The sequence below is a fragment of the Odocoileus virginianus genome, chromosome 1 (assembly GCF_023699985.2).
Source record: "Odocoileus virginianus isolate 20LAN1187 ecotype Illinois chromosome 1, Ovbor_1.2, whole genome shotgun sequence".
Lineage (NCBI taxonomy): Eukaryota > Metazoa > Chordata > Mammalia > Artiodactyla > Cervidae > Odocoileus > Odocoileus virginianus.
Genome location: NC_069674.1, coordinates 102,444,185 through 102,468,033, shown reverse-complemented (window position 1 = coordinate 102,468,033; position 23,849 = coordinate 102,444,185). Strand labels below are relative to the sequence as shown.

The following is a 23,849-nucleotide window of genomic DNA, read 5'->3' as shown; positions in this document are numbered from 1 at the left end:
AAGTTGCAGGCTGGTGAAACTCTGCGGAGCAGCACGCACAGTAGCACAGCTGCAGATCTGCTGCAAGCCAAGCAGCAGATCCTCAGCCACCAGCAGCAGCTGGAGGAGCAGGACCAGCTGCTCGAAGAGTACCACAGGAAGAAGCAGGGCTGGAAGATGCAGATCAGCTCCTTGCAGGACAGGATCAGAGCGTATGAGGCGGTACGTTTGTTCTGCGGAGGCCGGCCCGTGTACTGCAGCCTACAGTCGGCTGTGGGGTTTTCCTGTCCAAGTGTTTATCCTTTTGTTCTACACCTGAGTCACAGAGTTTCATAGTTCAGAAAAGTTCTTGAAACATGAAGAATAATTAATTTCTAAGCAATTGGGAGTCTTCCAGTAATAGGTATTAAGGTAATACTCATTACTGAGTTCTTCGAAAGTAATCAGCTTACGTTGAACTGAGCCCTCAGGAAAATCTATATATATAACCAGAACGTCTGTCCTTTTTTCTTTTTCATCTAAAGGTGTTTCTATTCATTTTAGCCATGGTTATGTAATTCTGTAAATATTTTCATGGCAAAATAAAATTTTATGGATTTTAGTTAGAAAAAGGGCTTCCCTGGTAGCTCCGACGGTAAGAATCGGCCTGTGGTGCAGGAGACGTGGGTTCAGTCTCTGGGTGGGGAGGACCCCCTGGAGGAGGAAATGGCAACCCACTCCAGTATTCTTGCCTGGAAAATTCCATGGCAGAGGAGCCTGGCGGGCTACAGTCCATGGGGTTTCAAAGAGACAGACATGACTGAGCGACCAACACACACTTTAATTAGAAAAAAATACAGATTCTCTTTATTTGTGGTACTTATGTGTTGTAAATTTGCCTGGAACACTTATTCAACAATTGATGTTCCCAGGGTATACACACACATACATACATGCACACACACATACATATTATATAGATTTTTTTTTTTACTTTTTCCACTGTATTTTATTTTTTAATTTTATGGAAGTATATTTGACTTATAACATTGTGTGTATCATACAGATTGTAATATTAAATCCTAAAACGATTCTGGTAGATTATAGCTTGTTTAATTTTCAAAAGAGACATGAAAGTCCAAAGTGTTAAGTGACTGGTCTAAAGATACCTCCTCCTAATTGAGATTCAAACCCTATTGGACTAGCCCAGAGCCAGAAATTTTTGCAGTACTTTACACTACTGCCTACCACCTCCATCCTCATGGTCTCCTTCCTTGTTCTCTCACCTTGCTCATCTGCCTGACATCATCTTAGCTTGAATCATGCATGTCCAGCAGCTCAAATTTTTTACCACTCTGTGCACTTCTGTAAATGACTGAGTATTGATTTATGCGGTTATCTATCAATTTAAACAAGTAGGCAAGTTCACACATTTGGATTCTTTGAATAATGAGGACAGACTATACATACAGGACAGTATTTTTTATAAATTTAGGCAGTTCTTCTGCAAGATGTTTAGAAATTAGCACAATAAGAGTACTGTTTGGATAACAAAGTGTTAGGTAGCATTTATTTTTGTTTACTTGGTATCAGGAAATACTCAAAGCATCTTACACATTATATTATCTCATTGAATCATCACAACAATCTTATGAGGTAAATACTGTTATCACCCCCATTTTTCAGATGAGGAAGTTAAAGCAAAGCAAGATGAAGTAAATTACCGAGGTATACAGGCAATACCTTGGTAGAGCCAGCTTTCAACTCTGTGTAGTCTGACTACAGAGACTGTCGCTTAGGGAAATTAGAAATGTACAATTTTAAGATACTGAAATTACAAAATGTACATGCTTTACAACCAAAGTAATTTAAAAATCATTTTATAGATGTTTATAGAACACTTGCTTTGCATCAGGCTCTTGCAAGAGATAGTGATGCTTAAATGTGCTTTTTTCTTCACTAAAACTCATGGTATGCAAGGTACCCCAAAACAAGGCTAAGTATGGGTAAAAAGTGTTTTGACAATTCTGGGCAGGTCTGCCTTCATAAGGGAAGTGATTCAGGGTAGGCTTAGCAGGGAAGTGATATTTGAGGTAAGTCTGTAAATTAGAACAATTCCCTTTCATTGTATTTTGTTTTCTTCATAATTGGTGCAGTATATGACGCGTAGCAGCTCTTCAGTACCTGTCTGGTAAACAGTGAATAAATTATGAATCTGAACTGATAAGAGGACATTTTAAACAGGATGGAGTGTGCATAAAGACCCAGGTTGAACCATGTTAAAAATGTTTTATCAGCATCAAAAAATAGTTTGATTAGAAAACAATCGTTTTTGAAAATGATCCTTTCCAGGAGGTAAGAAGAGAAAGGCAGTTTAGGCCTGGCAGACTGCCAGAAGGTAGTCTAGGCCAGAAGGCTCAGTATCAACAATAAGGCATGGTGACATTGATGGGATATGTTATACCAAGCCAAAGCCGATTAGGCTATGATAACTTTATATGTCCATCTCACAGCAGGAATGGCCATGCCTTTGAACTGAAATTCTTAATTCTGTTTACAGCAGCCCCTACCTTGCTTTCTAGGTTAGGTGTGATTTTTCCCAGAGGAGTTAGAATTCTCAAAGTCTCCTGGTACCTTGATTCTCTTTCCTGAACCATTCTTGAATGGGCACTGCCACTATTTCCCTCAGACTTTCTTTTTCCCTAGGCTCTGACATTCTTCTTCTTTTTTTTTTTTTTGAAAGGTAAGTTAACACATCCATTTGAGGTGCCTTTAAGTCCTCTTGAGCTGGGACTTTTGTCTTCTGAAGGTGATTTTAATTACTTACGTCTATTGTCATCTGTAAATTTTACTGTTTTTTCTGTCCTTGGGACTGCAGCCCTAACCACTCAGGCAAGTAAATGACAGAGACAAAACTTTGTCTCCAGGGCTTCTACTTGACTGTCTTATGCCGTGACACTTCTGTAAATGATTAGGGACATGCCTTGGCTTGCATTTTGGGTTTTGATTTGTCTGCAGTTCCAAAATAAAGTCCTAAATCAGAATAGGGGTAAAAAAAAAAATCTGTCTTGCTTTCAAGTTTCTATTTACCCCCAAAATGTAGAATCAAATTGGTACGCCCTAAATGGCATAATTGTCTTGCATGTCACTTGCAATTCAACCACTTAACCGTGGCATATCCTTGAACTTCTGATTCATTTAGCCTTAGGAGTTAAGGCTGACCTTTAGGAGCCTGCTTTTGTTGTTTTACTCTTTTCATAGCACCTGCCCACCAAACCTTCAGGTCATTAAAATACTGTATGGGAGGAACGTTGATTTATTTTTGGATTATTTCTGGAACTGTAAAGGGTATGTAGTCCTCTTGCAATTGCAAATACCAAATACTTAGAATGTTGATCAGTTAATAAGAAAGAAGAAAATATAATGGTTTAGACACATTTTGGTTGTTTTTTTTAAGACACATTTTGATCTTACTAAATTTTTTTATTAAAACATTTAATCATAGCAATGCAAGAAAAATTTCTCCCCCCCCCCCCACCCCGAAGAAGACCAACATTGCTATGGTATTTGCTCATAGGTAGTGTTGGCTACACAAGTCTTGTGTCTCATTGACGTAAGACAAATGAAGGAGCAGGCTCAGCTGTTGCTTTTTATAGAATAATGTAAAAAGGAGTTTTCTATCAATTTTTTTTGATGATGGGGTTAAGGGCTATAAGTAACCAGAAACTAAGAATGCCATTTTTATGTTTTCATTTTTTCTTTATAAAGGAACAGGACAAAAAAGTAGAAAACTCAAATAAAGAAATACAGGAAAAGGAAGCAGTCATTGAAGAATTAAATACAAAAATAATAGAAGAAGAAAAAAAAACTCGTGACCTAAAGGATAAAGTAACAGCTGCTGATAAATTACTGGAAGAATTACAAGAGCAGGTTGTACGGAAGAACCAAGAGATAAAAAATATGAAATTAGAACTGACTAATTCCAAGCAAAAGGAAAGACAGTGTTCTGAAGAAATAAAACAGTTAATGGGGACAGTTGAGGAACTTCAGAAGAAAAATCATAAAGACAGTCAATTTGAAACGGATATCCTACAAAGAATGGAACAAGAAACACAAAGAAAGTTGGAACAACTCCGGGCAGAGCTGGATGAGATGTATGGGCAGCAGATAGTACAGATGAAACAAGAGTTAATAAAACAACACATGTCACAGATAGATGAACTCAGGACACGACACAAGGGGGAGCTGGAGAATGCTTTAAGATCACATCCAAGTATAACAGTTAATGAAGATCAAATAAAGTTAATGAATATGGCAATAAATGAACTGAATATAAAACTGCAAGATAGTAACTCTCAAAGGGAAAGGCTCAAGGAAGAAATAGGAGTAATCTCAGGAGAAAAGTCTGCTCTCCAGAGACAGCTGGGGGACCTTTGTGAAGAGCTGAGCTTCTCAAGGGACCAGATTCAAAGGGCTAGACAGACGATAGCTGAGCAAGAAGGTAAGCTCAGTGACGCCTACAAGTCCCTTAGTACAGTGGAAGATTTGAAGGCTGAGATCGTTTCTGCTTCTGAAGCCAGGAAAGAACTAGAATTAAAACACGAAGCAGAAGTTACAAATTATAAGATAAAGCTTGAAATGTTAGAAAGAGAAAAGAATGCTGTATTGGATAGAATGGCTGAGTCACAGGAAGCTGAGCTGGAGAGGCTGAGGACACAGCTCCTGTTTAGTCATGAGGAAGAACTTTCCAAACTGAAGGAAGATTTGGAAATTGAACATCGAATAAGTATTGAAAAGCTTAAAGATAACTTAGGCATTCACTATAAACAGCAGATAGATGGTTTACAGAATGAAATGAGTCAAAAGATAGAAACCATGCAGTTTGAAAAAGACAATTTGATAACTAAGCAGAACCAACTGATTTTGGAAATTTCAAAGCTAAAAGATTTACAGCAGTCCCTCATGAATTCAAAATCAGAAGAAATGACCCTTCAGATCAATGAACTGCAAAAAGAAATCGAAATACTCAGACAAGAAGAAAAGGAAAAGGGTACACTTGAACAGGAAGTTCAAGAATTACAACTTAAAACTGAATTATTGGAGAAACAAATGAAGGAAAAAGAGGATGACCTTCAAGAAAAATTTGCACAACTTGAAGCAGAGAATAGCATTCTTAAAGATGAAAAGAAGGCTCTTGAAGACATGTTGAAAATACATACTCCTGTTAACCAAGAAGAAAGATTAACTTTCATAGACTCTGCTAAGTCCCGATCCAAAGACTGTAGCTGGCAAAAAGAGATAGAAATACTTACAGAGGAAAATGAGGACCTCAAAAAACAATGTATTCAGCTAACTGAAGAGATTGAAAAGCAAAGGAACACTTTTTCATTTGCTGAAAAAAATTTTGAAGTTAACTATCAGGAGTTACAGGAGGATTATGCTTGCCTTCTCAAGGTAAAAAGCGATTTAGAAGACAGTAAAAATAAGCAAGAACTAGAGTATAAAAGTAAGCTTAAAGCACTTAGTGAAGAGCTTCATCATTTGCAAAGAATAAACCCAAGTATAGTGAAAATGAAAAGTTTAGTCTTTGACGATGACAAAACTTTTATAGCAGAACCATTGGAAATTGGTGAGGTTGTTGAGAAAGATACAACAGAACTTATGGAAAAACTTGAGGTAACCAAGCGAGAAAAGTTAGAGCTGTCAGAGAGACTGTCTGATCTTTCAGAGCAATTAAAACAGAAACATGACGAGATAAGTTTTCTAACGGAAGAAGTTAAATCTTTAAAGCAAGATAAAGAGCAAGTTTTATTGCGATGTAGAGAGCTAGAAATCATAATTGACCACAGTAGGACAGAAAATGTAAATGTGCATGATGTCCATTTAAGCACTTTGAAAGATGGAGTTTCATCAAGCAGGGATCCTGGAGGGTCAGTTCCTAAAATAAATAACGATTTTGGTAAAGAGTCAAGAATAATGGAGGTAAATAAAATTCCTCTTGAAAATATGACTCTCGAAAAAGCAAGCAAGCCAGAACAGTTTTCGGCTCACTTGCCGTCGATGACAAATGAATCATCACTTGGGACTGCTGACCCAGGTGAAAGCGACAAACTTCAGCAGGAGCTCGGCGTACTTAAGTCAGAGCAGGTATGTTTACTTACTGTGCATGCAGTAAAGTGTACATTTCAGACTGAAGGCTTTCATCTTCATTCAGCATAAACTGACCTCCTTACAAGAGAGTGAGAGTAAACCCAGTGACATAACTCTCACTTAGACCTATCATTTACATTTCTTTTATCTGTTTTTTGTTAAACCATGTTACCTGTCTTTTAGTTAATCTTTTAGTTAGTCTGCTCAGGAAACAGAACACATTTTCTTTGAAAAAGCAAGTTTAAATAACTTTGCTGAGAGTCAGAGCATTAAAATAATTATTTTGTAATATTTCGTTGCAATTCCAAAGATTGGTTTGAGAGTCTCCTTTTGTATTGGTGTTTTCAAGGTTAACTGAAGATTAACTCTTAAACCTTTTTAGTACTTCATGTAGTTGTTCAATAGTTATGAAACTTTATTTCCCTGAGGAAAAGATACTGATTTAAATCCTAGTTTTCTCAGAGTCTTTTTATACCTAAAGGGGAAAAAAATATTAATTCTAAATACAACTAAAGAATACATATAATGAGTAATACTAGATCACTCCTGACAATTTATATTTGATAGACACTGAAATTAGAAATAGCAGGAAGATCCCACTGGGCACATTGTATAATGGTTACTAGAGCTTTATGTGTATTTCTTCATTTCTAAACAAGTATAGAGTCTCTTGCCAGGTAGGAATACAGTGGTGAACAAGAGTAGGAGTTGGTTCTAGCTCTCACAGAGCATATATTTTAGTGGGGGAGACAGATAATAAATGAGGAAATAAGTAGAAGAGTTAAATAGTGATAAGCAATAGTGATATTTTATAAAGAAAATAAAAGAGAGAATGGGATAGAGAGTGGCGGGTAGTCACTAAATAGGGTGGTCAGAAAAGGGGTCTAGTAGGAACTGACATTTGAACTGCCATCTGAATGGCAGTGAGGATTTACCCAGGGAAATTAGAGCAACTGCGATGGCAGAGATAAGTTTGAGGAACAGAATAAAGACCTGTTCGGTTGAGTTTGAGGGAAAGAGAGTGGAAGAAAAAGAGTTTAAGAGGGAAAAGACCAGATCTTGGAGAGTCTTACAGACTTTGTAAGAAGCTGAAATTTTATTCTTTATATAGTAGGAAGGCCTTGGAAAGTTTTTTTCTTTCTACTTCTTAATAAATGTGCTCATATTTATGATCTTATATCAGATTTTATATTTTAATAACCTAGATAGTTAAGAAGTTCTAATTACATAACTCTTAATGCTTTGTGAAATATCTGAAATTGTTTTCAAAATCATAATTAGGTTTAATTTTATCACTCCTAAAAATGTCAGAAGATCATTTAAAAAAATTTTAAAGTCATTACTAGGAGAGGACCCAAATTTGAAGTTGTCAAAATGGTCAGATTTTTCTCATTAAAATGTTTATTTTTTTCTAACTGAAGACACTTTGAGTGACATCTAGATACCATTTCCTTGACGTTGACGTCTGTAAAGTAAACAGAGACAAATGGGAAAGCTGTCCCTGACACGTACCTCACAGCCAAGACAAACCCCTTAGCCATGGGGAGAGCAGTGTGGCGTGTGCTTGTGGAAGGAAGCTCATAGAAAAATTGAGCAACAGTTTACACAACAGTAACGCCAAAGAGCAATCTAAATGTGCTTAGAAATAATACTGCAGCCCAAGAAATACTTCTCCTAATTGGCTGATAAACATGAAAAGATGCTTTCAGCATTATAAGTTGATATAACAGTGAAATAGCATTTTATACCTATCAGTTTGACAAAATAAGGTTCACAATAAGAAGTGTGATGAGGATGTGGGAAGATGAGTATTCACTTAACATTATTAAATATATCAGTGTAAAATTGTGTAATTGCATAAAAAAATTTGTTAAAATCTAATATTGATGCAATATACATGGTCTGCCATGTAGCATTTACATTTCTGCTTGCCAGAATGAGTGTGGTCCCTAACCAGCAGTGTCGGCGTCACTTGGAAACAGGTTGAAATTCAAATTCTGGGGCTCACACCAGGACTCTTTAAGTAGAGCTTGGGGGTAGGGGCCCAGAAATCTGTTTTAATAAGCACTCCAGGTGATTTTGATTTGGGCTACAGTTTTGAGAATCACCACAATCAAGAAGGGCTTCCTAGGTGGTGCTACTGGTAAAGAACCCGCCTGCCGATGCAGGAGACAAGAGACCCGGATTTGAACCCTGAGTCAAGAAGATCCCCTTGAGGAGGACATGGCAACCCACTCCAGTATTCTTGCCTGAAGTATCACATAGGCAGAGGAACCTGGTGGGCTACAGTCCATAGGATTGCAAAGAGTCAGATATGACTGATGAGACTTAGCACACATGTGTGCTAGAGAAACACTATCATATATGTACAAGGGCATATATATATATATATATAAAGAATTTATTGCAGCATTTTTTGAAATATCTAAAGTTTGAAATAATCCATTTGATCTCCAGAAAGGAAATGAACAAATGGTAATGTTCATATATACAGCACCAAGTTAAAATAAATTTATGTGTATCTACATGGAAAGATCTCAGAAGCATATTGAATGAGAAGAGTAATTTGCAAAATAAATGCCATTTTGCAATGTAAATTCTTAAAAATGTAAAATATGTGCACTGTTTATAGATGGATTGAGAAATGAGAGTATAGGACGTGAACTGGATTGCAGCAAATTTATGGTCAGATTTATAATATGCTGGCCTCTGCGGAAGGAAGAATGAGAACGTGATAGATTAAGTTTTATCTATATTTCATTTCTAAACCAAAATAATAGGGAAGAGAGAAATGAAGAAAAAAGATAAAATGATCGCATTTATTACTTTGTGATATGTGTACATAAGGGTTTATTTCATTATTCTTTGCATTTCTCCATATTTGTTTATTAAAAGTCACTCAGTCATGCCTGACTCTTTGCAGCCCTGTGGACTCTCCTGGCCAGAATACTGGAGTGGGTAGCTGTTCCCTTCTCCAGGAGGTTTTCCCAGCCCAGGAATTGAACCCAGGTCTCCCACATTGCAGGTGGATTCTTTACCAGCTGAGCCACCAGGAAAGCCCATATTTGTTTAAAAATGTCATTTTTGAATAAAAATGAAAGGTCAGGCCATCCTCACATTACCCAATATCAAACTTTACCATGAAGTTGAAGTGGTGAAAATATTGTACTATTTTCCTTGAAAAAGTTGTACTGCTTTCTGAGGTCAGTGCAACCGATTGAGTGAGAAAATAATTGCATGTAAGGAAAGTGACATCTAATTTAATTATTTTCTCACTCAATTATGGTTTATAATTTCATGTATTCCCCCCCCCGTAATGAGCATATGCAAAAATAAGTTAAATTGTTTGATTTGTCATTTAAAATTATCTAACCTGCACATTAATTCACTTTAAGAATGATTTAAGGCTCCAGATGGAAGCCCAACGTATATGCCTGTCTCTGGTCTATTCAACTCATGTGGATCAGGTTCGCGAATATATGGAAAATGAAAAAGATAAAGCTCTTTGCAATCTTAAACAGGAGCTTATTTCTGCTCAAGAGGAAAAGATCAAGGAACTTCAGAAAATACACCAGCTAGAGCTACAGAATATAAAAACACAAGAAACAGGTAAATGGTTTCTAACAAAATTCTAAGGAAGTAAGTATCACTTAGAGCCCGCCACTTCATGATTCTGTTCTTGACTTAGACCCCATGTAGGAACATGACTGTGTGTTCTCAGTTCTAGACTCATTTGTTCATACAATCATAGACTGTTCATGTAAGTGCTTGAGAAGTCTAAAAATCACTGAATTATTTCCCCCAAGAAATCAACAGTCCTGTGGAAAAGCAATATAAAATAAACTCTTAGAAAACAATAGGAAATCTTCTATAATAGAAGAATGAACAGAAAGAATGGAGGGAAAGAGGAGAAAAGTCTAGTGCTTCCTGGAAGAGTGAGGCAGTAGGCAGGAGGAGGGAGGTTGGAATTTTAGGAAAGGATCTTGAGTCTTAACTTTAGAGATGTGAGAGACGACATCCATTTTGGAAAATTGAGAGTTCAAGGTGTGTGCAAAAGTAGTGACGGATAAAGATTGTCGGAAGCTTGATCAGAAAAGGTTTCATATACCCTGACCGAAACATGTTTGCTCTTTATGCTGTGGTTTTAAGAGCTAATGTAGGATTTTAAATAGAGTAACATAGATTTTTAAGATGACATCACTGGAGCAAATTAAGGGAGGTGATAAGTGATGTACTCAATGGACATGAGTTTGAGTAAACTCCAGGAGTTGGTGATGGTCAGGGAAGCCTAGTGTGCTACAGTCCATGGGGTCACAAAAGAGTTGGACATGACTGAGCAACTGAACTGAACTGATAAGTGATGGAAAGACCAGCTAAGCAGCTTTGGCAGTTACTCTGTTAACATTAAGATGTTGAGCTAAAATGGCATTGGGCATTGTAGAAGGAAGAAAAGTTTAAGCGTTAAAGAGGTGGCTTGTAGTCTGCAGTTAGTATTAGCAGTAAGGGGGAGGAATTGAGAATGATCCCTGCGTGTCTAGTTTGAGTAATTGGATTCAGGGTGACTCCAGTCATGAGGAGGATGAGGAGTAGATTTGTGGGGAAAATAGTGTATTTAGCTTGGAACGTTGAGTTAAAAATACTTGATGGCTTTGAAAAAGCGATACCTAGTATGCAATTGAAAATAAAGGCTGAAACCTAAGGGGGAAGTTTAAGTTCAAGATAAAGATTTGTAAGTCTACAGATCATTTGGGGCCGGGGACAAGAATGAGACATCTTGGAAGACTGTAGAGTGAGCAAAAAGACTAAGATGGCAGTGTGTTGGCAGCAGTATTTAAGAACCATTAGTGGAAGACTAGTCGAGGTTAACCTTTATCTTTAGTAATTATCCAGTTATTCAGTTAATTAGACTTTCTCTGTTCAGGGTACCTTTAGGCCTCCATTCTTGACAGATCTACCTTTATGAATGAGATAGTTCATAGGTTTGGAATTGTTCTTTTGAACAGTAGAGTTTAAAGCGTGGCTTAAGGATATAATCCTTTTTCACTTCAGGAAAAAGGAGTTCTTTGGGTTTGAATTGAATAAGATTTTAATCATATGTTGTTTGTATTGTTTTCCTCTTCAGATAGAATCTGTAGTTTTTCACACTACAAATTAATTAGTGGGTCCATTGATGGGTGATGAAGTTAGTTCAGTGAGTAATGACCAGCTTTTTTTTTGTTTTTTAATAATAGAGTAACAGAAAACAATAGAGTGCATAGGATGTATAAAGAATAAATATTTGTGAAATTTTTGTTTCAGTTTTATATGGGTGAATATATGTAGGGTTATGCTGTGTGATACAGTTCTTGTATTGGATTGTAACACAAAAAAATTATAAATCAGTGCTTTGTACCATTTTGTGGGATATAAATTGAAAATCCTACAAATTATCTTATACAGTTAACGGTGAGCAGTACAAATAACATTGAAAGAAATAAAGAACTTAGAACCAATCTTATTCCCCAGAAGCTTCCAGTTGATGTAAGTTTAATATGAAAATAGTTTCTAAGCATGTAAATTGAACATTTTTAATGCGCTATCTATTCTGTTAGGTGAAATGAAGCCTTTGCAGCTGCTTATTGGAAAACTTCACAAGGCAGTATCTGAAGAATGTTCTCATTTTACACAGGTAAGATACTAGTTAAAAAGTACTTTTAGACTAGAAATGCTAAATTTTAAGTTATTACTGTTTTGATTTAGCAGAATCATCTGAATTACTTTTCCCTACAATCTTACTTCAGAACTGTATTTAGAAAATATTCCTCAGTTTTTAAGTTTAAAATAAATATTTAAATGTTTTCCTGATAATCAGTTTGAAACAAAAGAAACTTAGGTAAATTATCTCAGTAGTAGATTCTCCAGAAGATTTGCCTAATTTAAAAAACAGACCAGTAGAGCCATAAGCAGGTCTGTTTCCTACTCCCGCCCACTTTGGTGGTTGAATGAATTTGATGACTTAGCTGGGGGTCTTGCACATGACTAGTGAGACAGTATTTCACACTGTAGATCGCCAAATCTGAAAACTAATTATACCAACTATAATCATATTTGTGAAGATCAGGTAAAACAGCACTTCTGTACCCCTTGTGGGAGTGTGCCACCTTGAGGAGCAGATCATCAAGGTATATTGTCGAGTTGATGTACGTCACACAGTCCAGCATTTCCTTCTCAGGTTCACATGCGTGCACAGCCAGATATGTTCCTTGCAAGAGTGTCTTTGTTATATCAGTAAATCTCAAAAGAAAAAATATAAAAACATGCATGTTAGATTATCACCTCTGGGCAGAGAGGCGAATGAAATAGATAAGCAGTACTTAACGCAGAAATCTTCAAGTCTGTATTTAATGTTCAACTTTTAAAAAATATGGATATAATATGACAGAATATTAGTATTTGCTATAGCTGGGTAATAGATGAACGGTTTTCTGCATATTTGAAGTATTTCAAGATTTAACATACACACCTAGGCTTGTCACAGGTTTCCATCTCAGCCAGTGTATTTATAATTTGAAGGGGTGGGGAGGGTGATGTTAGTTGGGAAGGTAAAGCTGCCTTACTGGTTCTAATTACCTACGGAATAGTTTGGAAACAGTATTAAAAAAAAACAAAAACAGTCAGGAATATCCACACCAAGGGCCTCCACTCTGCTGACAGGTTCAGGCATTGCGCTTTCCTGTCCGTTGTTGATGGTCTGTAAATATAAGGCGGGCCCAAGTCATAATGTGTGTGTTAGCTACTCGGTCGTGTCTGACTCTCTGTGACCCCATGGGCTTTTGCCACCAGGCTCCTCTGTCCATGGAATTCTCCAGGCAAGAATAATGGAGTGGGCTGCCATTTCCTTCTCCAAAGTCATAGTAGTTCATTTATAAGCTGACTTTATATATTTTTTTCTTCTAGTAATGTCTTTACCTGACCCCTAATCTCAAGTTGAAACATAAATCAGCTTGTTGTAATGGAGAGGTCCCTTGCAGTTCATCATGAATCTGATTTTGTCCCTAATCATTGATGTTACTCTGGACTAGTTATTTCATCTCTCTGAGTCTTTTGCTTTATTTGTAAATTGGCTGATCATTCAGGTTTCTACCAACCTGAATCAGTTTATGATAAATTCTACCTTAGAAACTATGTTGGAAATTTAATAAAGTCAATTAATAGTATAGTTTCACTATTAGGCAAATCTCACGAAATAGCAACAGTAAACAAAATGGTTAGGTCTAGAAGTTGTTGACTGTTATTTCCAATTGCATGAGGTGGAAAGGTGAAACTTACTAGAAACTTCTTTAGGCGTGTCAGATGATTGTGTGGTATGTGTTGCTTATAAGTGATGATAGAATTGTCCATTGCTCAGGAGAAAAACCAAAATAATATGTCAAATATTTTTTATTTTCTTCTGTGTATAAACCATGAATACTATTCTCTTGTGTTAAAGTCTGTGAACGAGATCTCCTACTTTATATAGTTTCTGTAGAATTTATACACTACTTTCTAGTCATCATTGTTGAACTTCTGTCCTCATCTTTTCACCTTTTCTCATGGGTAGTTGACATTACAGAGGGAATATCTGTATAGGATGTATACTAGAAAGTGGTAAAGTACGAGATAGATTCATTATTACAAAGAAATAAAAATATTATAGTTTAGACATATATATTTGATATATATTATAGATAATGAAGGCTATCACATTTTCCTGATGTGAGAAGAATTCATGTCTTGCGTGTGGAGAGAGAAGGATTTAGACTTGTTTGTTCTTTTGCAGATTGATTTGATACACGGAAATGTTTTCTTACTGATTTTTCCTGTGACATTTTTTGACTCTGTTTTACATATAGGAAATAATGTTTAATAATCTCTAGAGGCAGAAATCAAAACTTTATAATTTCATAAAATACCTAATTTTATTGTTGACAGACTTTTTGCAATGTCCATGGTGAACATTACACTCCTGCTTTAAAATGTGAAGTAAATGGAGAAGAGAAAGAGACTGCTGGTGTGCACACTTCTGAAAATCAAGAACTGGGATTGCAAGATTACAGATGTGAAGTCCAAGGTAATAAAGGCTTTACTGCATTGTTGAACAGAGTATTTAATTTTCTTACATGAATTGTTGATAAACTTTTCCATTAATTCCTGATTTAATCACTTAGCTGATTTGAGTTTATCTTATCATCTTTTTTCAGGTTCATGAAATCTTGCCTTTAACGTACATGTTTAGTTTTACAATGCAGTAATCGTGATAAAAAGAAAAGCAAAGCTGTCTGCGAATATTCTTGTCTCTTTATCCTCTGTTCCTCTATTTCCATCTTGGCTTCACTGTAATTCTTAATTTTATACCATAGATCCAAACCTTTAAAAGTCATTGTATTTGTTGAATAAGTATATGTCAGGGGTTTGTTTTTATAAAAAGAATAAGAAGACATTCAGTTATCTTTTTTAATAGGAATCCTATATTAGTTCCTTTTTCCAATTTGCAACCTCCGTTAACTTTTTGGTGTTGAAATGGTATGGACCTAACAGAAGCAGAAGATATTAAGAAGAGGTGGCAAGAATACACAGAAGAACTGTACAAAAAAGATCTTCATGACCCAGATAATCACGATGGTGTGATCACTCACCTAGAGCAGACATCCTGGGGGGCCAAGTCAATTGGCCTTAGGAAGAATCACTACGAACAAAGCTAGTGGAGGTGACGGAATTTTGGTTGAGCTATTTCAAATCCTAAAAGATGATGTTGTGAAAGTGCTACACTCAATATGTCAGCAAATTTGGAAAACTCAGCAGTGGCCACAGGACTGGAAGAGAGGTCAGTTTTCATTCCAGTGCCAAAGAAAGACAATGCCAAAAATGTTCAAACTAGCGCACAGTTGCACTCATCTCACATGCTAGCAAAGTAATGCTCAAAATTCTCCAAGCCAGGCTTCAACACTACGGGAACCTTGAACTTCCAGATGTTCAAGCTGGATTTAGAAAAGGCAGAGGAACCAGACATCAAATTGCCAACATCCATTAGATCGTAGAAAAAGCAAGAGAGTTCCAGAAAAACATCTAATTCTGCTTCACTGACTACACCAAAGCCTTTGACTGTGTGGAACACAACAAACTGTAGAAAATTCTTAAAGAGATGGGAATGCCAGACCACCTGACCTGCCTCCTGAGAAATCTGTGTGCAGGTCAAGAAGCAGCAGTTAGAACCGGACATGGAGTAACGGACTGGTTCCAAATAGGGAAAGGAGTATGTCAAGGCTGTATATTGTCACCCTGCTTGTTTAACTTATATGCAGAGTACATCATGAGAAATGCCAGGCTGGATGAAGCACAAGCTGGAATCAAGATTGCCAGGAGAAATATCAATAACCTCAGATATACAGATGACACCACCCTTATGGCAGGAAACAAAAAGGATCTAAAGAGCCTCTTGATGACAGTGAAAGAGGAGAGTGAAAAAGCTGGCTCAAAACTCAACACTCAAAAAACAAAGATCATGGCATCTGGTCCCATCACTTTGTGGCAAATAGATGGGGAAACAATGGAAACAGTGTCAGACTTTATTTTTTGGGGCTCCAAAATCACTGCAGATGGTGACTGCAGCCATGAAATTAAAAGACGCTTGCTCCTTGGAAGAAAAGTTATGACCAACCTAGGCAGCATATTAAAAAGCAGAGACATTACTTTGCCAACAAAGGTCCATCTAGTCAAAGCTATGGTTTTTCCAGTAGTTGTGTATGGATGTGAGAGTTGGACTATAAAGAAAACTGAGTGCTCAAGAATTGACGCTTCTGATCTGTGGTGTTGGAGAAGACTCTTGAGAGTGCCTTGGACTGCAAGGAGATCAAACCAATCAATCCTAAAGGAAATCAGTTCTGAATATTCATTGGAAGGACTGATGCTGAAGCTGAAGCTCCAATACTTTGGCCACCTAGTGTGAAGAACTGACTCATAGGAAAAGACCCTGATGCTGAGAAAGATTGAAGGCAGGAGCAGAAGGGGATGACAGAGGATGAGATGGTTGGGTGGCATCACTGACTCGATGGACATGAGTTTTAGCAAGTTCTAGAAGTTGGTGATGGGCAGGGAAGCCTGGCGTGCTGCAGTCCATGGGGTTGCAAAGAGTTGGACACGACTGAGTGACTGAACTTAACTGATCCCTTCACAAGTGTTTCCTACCCTTGTTCACTGGTATGAATAATAAACAAGTGTGTAGAAATTAATGAATGCCAACAGAAGTTAACGTATTTTTATATAAAATTGTTAGTCTTTGTAGCATGCGTTCCACATTAATGAGATTTTCGTTACTAAATACATGAATTTTACTTCCAGCAGGCTATTTTTTAAAAGTTATGAATAGATGAATGATGCTTATTGAAAGAAGCAGACTTTTACTATGGGTGAAATTATCATCATTGTTTATCATTTAGATTTTCAAGAAAATATGCAAACTCTTCGCAGCAAAGCAGCAGAAGCATACAGCAGACTCATGGTACTTCAATCACGATTAAGTAAAGTATGGGAAATATATTATTATATATATGTTTGCATTTCTTGTATTACCTGCTACTTTGTAAGTTACTTTATCAACCGAAAATTTCTAAAATGAGTAAACATGAAAAGAAAATTAGGGGAAAGTGACGTATATTTATAGTATCAGTGAGCTGAAGAAGTTCTGCAGTTTGAATACTCTTTACCCCTTTAGAGAGCTTCTGAAATCAAGATAAAGTTAAAATATATATAAAATGTCAAATTGTAAACTTTGTTAAACAGTTGCATTTAATTTGAAGTATTTTTTAAAGCAGTGAGTCTCTTTTAAACTGTAGCAATAGTTATTTAGAACATAGCTAATTAGTTTCACATCATGTCATGTATATTTAGAAATGTGTGCATAAAAAGCTATGTAAGAGAGTATAGACGCATCATATAATTTATTAGCTATTTCAGAAAAATGACATACATCAGCAAATATTAAGTATTGTTATCCTCACGTTGTATGAGAAAAGTACCAGTAAAACCTTTGTTTGCTTATTTGGGTACTTTTTGATGTCATTGTATTAATATATTTGGGCAGATTTGAAATATTTAACTAATTGAAAGTTATATTGCTGATGAGGGATACTCTGGCTAAAATTCTCTTTCTTTTTCCTCTTTCTCTTCCCCTCCTCTTTTTCCCCTCTTTCTCCCTTCCCCCTTTCTTTCTCTTTCTGTGCACAACCTTATTCAGTCTTTTCTAAAACACATAAACCTATTTCAGTATCTTAAGGTAACTTTGTAGGAGGACAGGTAGATAGGTTAAAAACCCTTCTTTAATTCTACCTTTCTCTACCATTGCTATTTTCCTTTTTCCTTCCATTCATAGCTAGAATATTTAACCCTTTTCAGAATCATCGTACAACTTTCATACCAGTACCCTTCGTAGTCTAGATTTCTTGTTTTCCTGCTGCCCTTGCCCTGCCTCTTGAGACCCTTTTTCTCCACTCATCCTTGGGTTTCTGAGCACTGCTAAAAGAGTGAGATGGTGATATGGCTTGGTGACGCTGCATAGTCGTGGGCTCTGACTGTAGCTGATAATTCTTTCATGTGGTCATTCATTCTGTCATAGGCTCCTCAGTGGATGTTCCCTAACTTTATAACTTTCCTAGTTATAAAGTCACACTTTCCATTTCTACTCCCCTTTTTTTCCTTCGCAGATAGCCTTATTTCCCATTTTTCTGTATTAAACTTAAGTTATAAGTGATCTCACCTTGCTACCTGTAGACCAATAGGCATTTCTTTAAACGTGAAGATATCCTAATTTCTTTTTCTCTGTCTCAGAAGAAGTTCCTTTTCATAACCAAGGTTATCTTATTTTGTGTGTTTTTGTAAACATCCCCTTCCACCTCCTCTAAGACTGGTAGCCTGTTTCTTCTGTCCCTTCTGTATTTATTTTCAGGTTCTTTGTCGGTTTTTCTGGTTCTGTCCTTCTTTTGCCTTGCATATGCCTCTTGTCTCCGGAACGTAACCAATTATCCTTGAATCCAGTACCTCCTGTGTGTTCTCCTTCCTTCATTGCCTTGTTATTTGAAAGAAAGAAGAGACTGCAGTCGGTTTCCCACCTCTTGCTGTCTCTTCTACCCACCTGTAAACAAGCTCCCAGCTCATGCTTCACTGAACTTTATTTGGCAGAAGTTACCAGTGAATTCTTTTTTTTTTTTTTGTTACTACAGTGATTTTATTATTATTATTATTTTTTTTTTACTTTTTTATTTTTTATTTATTTATTTATTTTTTTCCATTTGTTTTTATTAGTTGGAGGCTAATTACTTTACATCATTGCAGTGGTTTTTGTCATACATTGAAATGAATTAGCCATGGATTTACATGTATTCCCCATCCCAGTCCCCCCTCCCACCTCCCTCTCCACCCAATCCCTCTGGGTCTTCCCAGTGCACCAGGCCCGAGCACTTGTCTCATGTACCCAACCTGGGGTGGTTATCTGTTTCACCCTAGATAATATACATGTTTCAATGCTGTTCTCTTTAAACATCCCACCCTCGCCATCTCCCAGAGTCCACAAGTCTGTTCTATACATCTGAGTCTGTTTTTCTGTTCTGCATATAGGGTTATCGTTACCATCTTTCTAAAGTCCATATATATCATCTGATGTCCTTTCTGCTTTCTCACCTTCCTTCCTTGTTGTCTTTCTTCCTTTTAAAAATGTGTTGCTTTTCCTGGTGACAGGACATGGTTGAAACTTGAATAGTGTAGGAGGACTTGCAGTAAACAAGTAACTACACTGATGCTTGTCATTTTGCCTCTTTCCTTTGAAGACAGTGAGTGGGGAGTGGTTTCTTTTGATGAGTCACAGATGTCCCTTCCCTGGTGCTGGAGTGTGGGAGCCTGCTCTGGAACACAGACACCCACACTAGGCTCCTTAGTTCTCCCCAGACACTTCTTTCAGTTTCTTTTTAGAAAAACTTTTACACACCACCAGACTTCTGCCTGGCTGGGTCAGCCGAAAAGGCTGTGCTGTGATTAGTTAAGGGTTGATATATTTGTTTTCTGATGTCTGCCTGTCATTGATCTCTCTCTGAGCCTGGTGTCTCTCTAGGGTTCTGCTAGGCAAGTTAACTGTCTCCTCCAACTTCGGCTCCCTTCCAGTGTGCTGTAGGCTGCTGTTGCCCCTTCCTTCCTTGCTGAATCGCTATTCTGCCACCCTTTTCTGTTGAAATCTGCTGGTCTCTCTCTTTTTTTTTTTTTTGGTTTATTATGGATTTATCTTTTACAGATTCATTGTCATTTTAATTGAGTTATGGGGAAAGAGGGGAGGTGTATGTCAGAGATCATAACATAAATGCCTACATGAGCTCAGCTCATTAAATAAATGAAGAAGGCCAAGTGAAAGCTGGGAAAGTGAAACCTGGAGAAAACATACTTCATTTAAAGGGGACAGAGGCTTCTCAGCTTCACGTGTTGTCACATGTAGGACTGGGGCCTAGTGTTTATTCTTTCAGTTCATCGATTTTATGATTGAATCTTATATAAAGTCTTTTTGCCTTTTTAAATATTGGGAAGGATTAAAAATTAAAAAAATTTTTTTTTTTCTAATTGGGAAGCAATTAGGAAAAAAAAATACAAGAAAAACTGTTTGGTACCCAAAAGAATACTTCTGTAGCCAGTACTGAAAGTCAGATCTCTACGTCACCTCCTTAGGTGTAAACAGATGCTCAGTGTATCTTCCGCTAAGTGAGTAAGTAAGTAATTGTTAGTCGCTCAGTCGTGTGTGACTCTTTGCAACCCCGTGGACTGCAGCTCAGCAGGCTCCTCTGTCCATGAGATTTTCCAGGCAAGGATACTGGAGTGCGTTGCCATTTCCTTCTCCAGGGGATCTTCCCAACCCAGGGATCGAACCCAGGTCTCCTGCATTGCAGGCAGATTCTTTACCAACTGAGCTACAAGGGAAGCCCAATTTCTTAATTCTACTTTTTTTTTTGGTAGTATTAGCTCTTCTCTTAGAATATTTTTTTCCCTTAATTTATGTCACTTTAGTTCTGTGGCTTTTAAAGCCTTCATTGTGGGTTTTGCCCACCCACCTACAGTCACCAAGAATCTCTACTTGATCCACTAATTATGGTGTATGGAGTTGTGACGACATGTGATATGTCCACTAGGCTAACCCCCACTAAACCCTTCAAAGTCAGGAAGTCTTCTCTTGATTTTCATTTCCTCTTAGCACAGTGCTTTGTTTAGCACATGGTAAAAGGTTTACTGTATGTTTGCTGAATGAATTGATAGTATTGAAAGGTAGAGCTGAAAAGTAAAGTATTTACCCGATGGGCTTTATTTTTTCTGGCAGGGTTCTTGGTTGAATGTACCTGGGATTAGGAGTCAGGCAGAGGATTTGATAAAAGTAGCACCAGCCGAACCGGCCTTCTTGGGAAGCACATTTTACCTTGGTGCTCGCCTCCATCTGCACAATTCTCTGTTCACCTAGTGTAGCAGATCCAAACCCGCACCTTGATTTTGAGGTGCCCTTTCATCGTCATCTGTCTTCTTTATCTGGCGTACACAGTTTCCCCTATCCTTCAGGACCGTTGTCTTCACCACTTCCAGCAGGTCATCCTTTCACAAATGCTTCTGCTCTGCCTTCCTTGGAACCTTTGCTAATCACTGACCAAAGTGATGGAGGCCCAAACCAAATTTCACTTCCTCCATCAGACCCATGCCAGTCTTTCTTCTATTAGCACCCTTTAGTCACATGTTATAGTTTAATGCATTGTTAATTATTTAATTTTGCTTCCCCAATTAGTTGTGGAATTCTCTGAGGGCAGATGTACCGTGTGTATGTGTGTGTGCATTTCCCACTGATTTTATATTCTTACCTCCCTTGTCAGAGTGCTCGCCACATAGTAGACTGAGCATTAACTATTTGAAGAATGACTGAAGTAACACGCACACACATCTGACATATTGCTGCCTAGTTTGAATAGTTGAGGAAAGAAGCTGAGGTCTTATCTGTTTTGTTGTTTTCCTTGCTTTTGTATAAAGAGTAGCACACACGTGTCAGCCACCTGGTTGTGTGTAGGTCACATTCAGAGATTGATAGCAGATACATGATCAAGTGTTCATAATATACAGTTTACTCTGTATGAATTGGAATTTCAAAGATCAAGTCATGTGTTAAATATTGCTATGAACGTTATACCAAAATTCTGTGTGGCTCCTGTTTTTATAGTTAGATCAAATTCCTCCTGGATATGAGAGAACATTATATTTAGTAATATAATTTCAGTCCTGTGAAGGGAATGCAATGTGAGTCACTGTGTCAGAGTGTGGAATAACTTGGAAGGGAAAATATCTGTATCAGAATGGTACAGTTCTGGGTGATTTTGGGAATAAAAAAAAAACTTTTTAAAGATAAAGTTGCTTTGTATAGTTTCTACAGTCCTGAGTCATATATCTATGTCACTGCTTTTCTTCTGTTATTTTTCATAGATTAAGAGACAGCAGGCACGTGATAGGAAACTTGAATTTGCAGAAGCGAACCTGCCAGAAAAGCAAACAGACTTTTTATCAACTCATCCTCAGATGACCAATTTGCAAGACATTGGTAAATTTGGATTATATACCATAATGTGGTTTTTGTATCAAATGTTCAGTAATTTGACTTTTTGCTTTAAAATCTGAGACAACTTAGTGCCTTTGGCATTTCACGATAACCCTCTTTGATATGTTTTCTCATCTTTAAAATGAGAGGCTTGGACTGTCTATGTCTTCCTACATCTTACATTTCCTGATTCTAAATTGCTTTCTATTTAAAGACATAAAATTGGTAGGTGTAGTGGTATTGCTGCCATGAAGATAGAAAAAATGATCTTGATTTACACAATTCATGTTTTCTTACCATAAGTCTACATGAGTTTAGATTGATACCAGAGTTATACTATTAAAAAACATTATCTTTCAAAGAAGAATGACTATTCTTCTACTTCAAAAAAGTGATTTTGGTATTTCATTGAGAAATTTATATTGAAATGTGTATTTTCTTCTATTCATGTAACTTAGATGTTAGTCATAAAAGCAAGTTACCTCCACTGCAAGATACTGGAAAAACGAAACAACTTGAAGGACAGGTTCAAGAATTAGAAAACCTCGTATCCTCTTTGCAGCAGCAATTGAAAGAAACTGAAGAAAATTATGAGGCAGAGATTCATTCTTTGCAGGAAAGGCTTCAAGCTGTTAATGAGTCCACAGTTCAGCCAAGGTATCCATCAACTTATAATTTCATTCAGTAGTATTTGTAGTAGCAGTCATAATATGGTTGTTTTAAGAAAAAAATGTAACTTAAACAACTTTGCTTGAAAGAGATGAGCTGTAGCATTGTCAAGAAGTAAGGACAGGAGGTAATTCTTTATCTCTGAAATGTGTGAACTGTAAACCACATATATTTTATAACAGGATTATTAATTACAGCTTTGTTTTCTAAAGAGGCTCTTTGTTCTGAATAGGCTAAGTTAAACCAGGCGGTGTGCACATGTTTGTTTTTTATTGTATGCTTAGTCTTTGCTACTTTGATATAGGCAGTACACAAAGGATATAAGATATGATCACTCCAGTCATAGCTGGACTTTCTCCACTTGGTTGTCTAATACTTGGATTTACCTCATCCAGAATACCCACTCTGAATCTTTCCCTCAAAATCTGCTCCTTCTGCAGCCATCTGACTCCATTTCTGGTGACTCCCCTTTCAAACCACACTTCCAGTCTGTCAAGAAATCCTGTTATCTCTATTTCCAAGACAAATCTAAACTATACCACTTCTCACCAGGCCCCTAGTCCCTGCCATCGTCATGTCTCACTTGGACTACTGCTTTTATCCTAACTCTTCTCTAGAGTCTGTACTCTACACAGTTCCAAAGCTTTGCTTTTAAAATTTAAGACAAGTCATGTTATTCCCGGGCTCTTCTGTCCGTAGTGCCTTACCAGATCCTTACTTACTGGGTTCTGTTTCTCTCTGAATCTATCTCCTGCTGCCCTGCTCATGACTGACTTCTAGAATGCCACATAATCTCCTCAAGATCCTCAAGCTGTCAGGATGCTCCTGCTTTGAGAACTTCTCTTCTCATTGCTGTTCCTTCTACCTGGGTTGATCTTTCTCTAGTTATTTGCATGCCCAACACTCACCTCTTCGGGTCTTTACTCAGGTGTCATGTTCTCATGAGGCCTGTCCTCATTACCTGATTTAAATTAAAATCATGCCTTAGAACTCTACACATGAGTTTCCTGCTTCATTTTTCTGTATTAATGTTATGTTATATATATTTTGTCGTTGTTCAGTCGCTGAGTTGTGTTCAACTCTTTGCGGCCCCATGGACTGTAGTCCACCAGGCTTCTCTGTCCATGGGACTTCCCAGGCAAGAACACTGGAGTGGGTTGCCATTTCCTTCTCCAGGGGATCTTCCCAACCCAGGGATCAAACCCACATCTCTTGCTTGGCAGGCAGATGCTTTACCACTGAGCCATCTGGGAAGTGTGTTTTATATACATGTAACTGTAAAGATAAGGGTGTATATATGTATTTATATGTATATGTATAGATAGATATGAGGGAAGGTTTATTTATTTGTTTATATTATCTGTCCCCTGTGTTGGACTTCAAGCTTTGTTAAGGGAATTTTTGTCTATGTAATTTCCTATATCCCAAATCCTATAAAAATTCCCTATGAATAGTTGGT

At 37.2% G+C, this 23,849-nt stretch overlaps 1 protein-coding gene across 11 annotated transcripts in view; it reads left to right on the top strand.

Annotated features, from left to right (window-relative positions):
• AKAP9 (A-kinase anchoring protein 9) overlaps nt 1–23,849 on the top strand; it is a 163,040-nt gene that overhangs the window by 50,948 nt on the left and 88,243 nt on the right. For 9 of the 11 annotated variants that reach the window (XM_070471707.1, XM_070471727.1, XM_020890631.2 and 6 more), the window contains 8 exons: nt 4–201; nt 3,727–6,105; nt 9,504–9,717; nt 11,700–11,776; nt 14,059–14,197; nt 16,563–16,648; nt 21,610–21,724; nt 22,180–22,378. In XM_070471707.1, the coding sequence (XP_070327808.1) occupies nt 4–201; nt 3,727–6,105; nt 9,504–9,717; nt 11,700–11,776; nt 14,059–14,197; nt 16,563–16,648; nt 21,610–21,724; nt 22,180–22,378 (3,407 nt within the window). The remainder of the gene's footprint in view (nt 1–3; nt 202–3,726; nt 6,106–9,503; nt 9,718–11,699; nt 11,777–14,058; nt 14,198–16,562; nt 16,649–21,609; nt 21,725–22,179; nt 22,379–23,849) is intronic. The other 2 variants (XM_070471720.1, XM_070471745.1) reach the window with 2 other exon arrangements.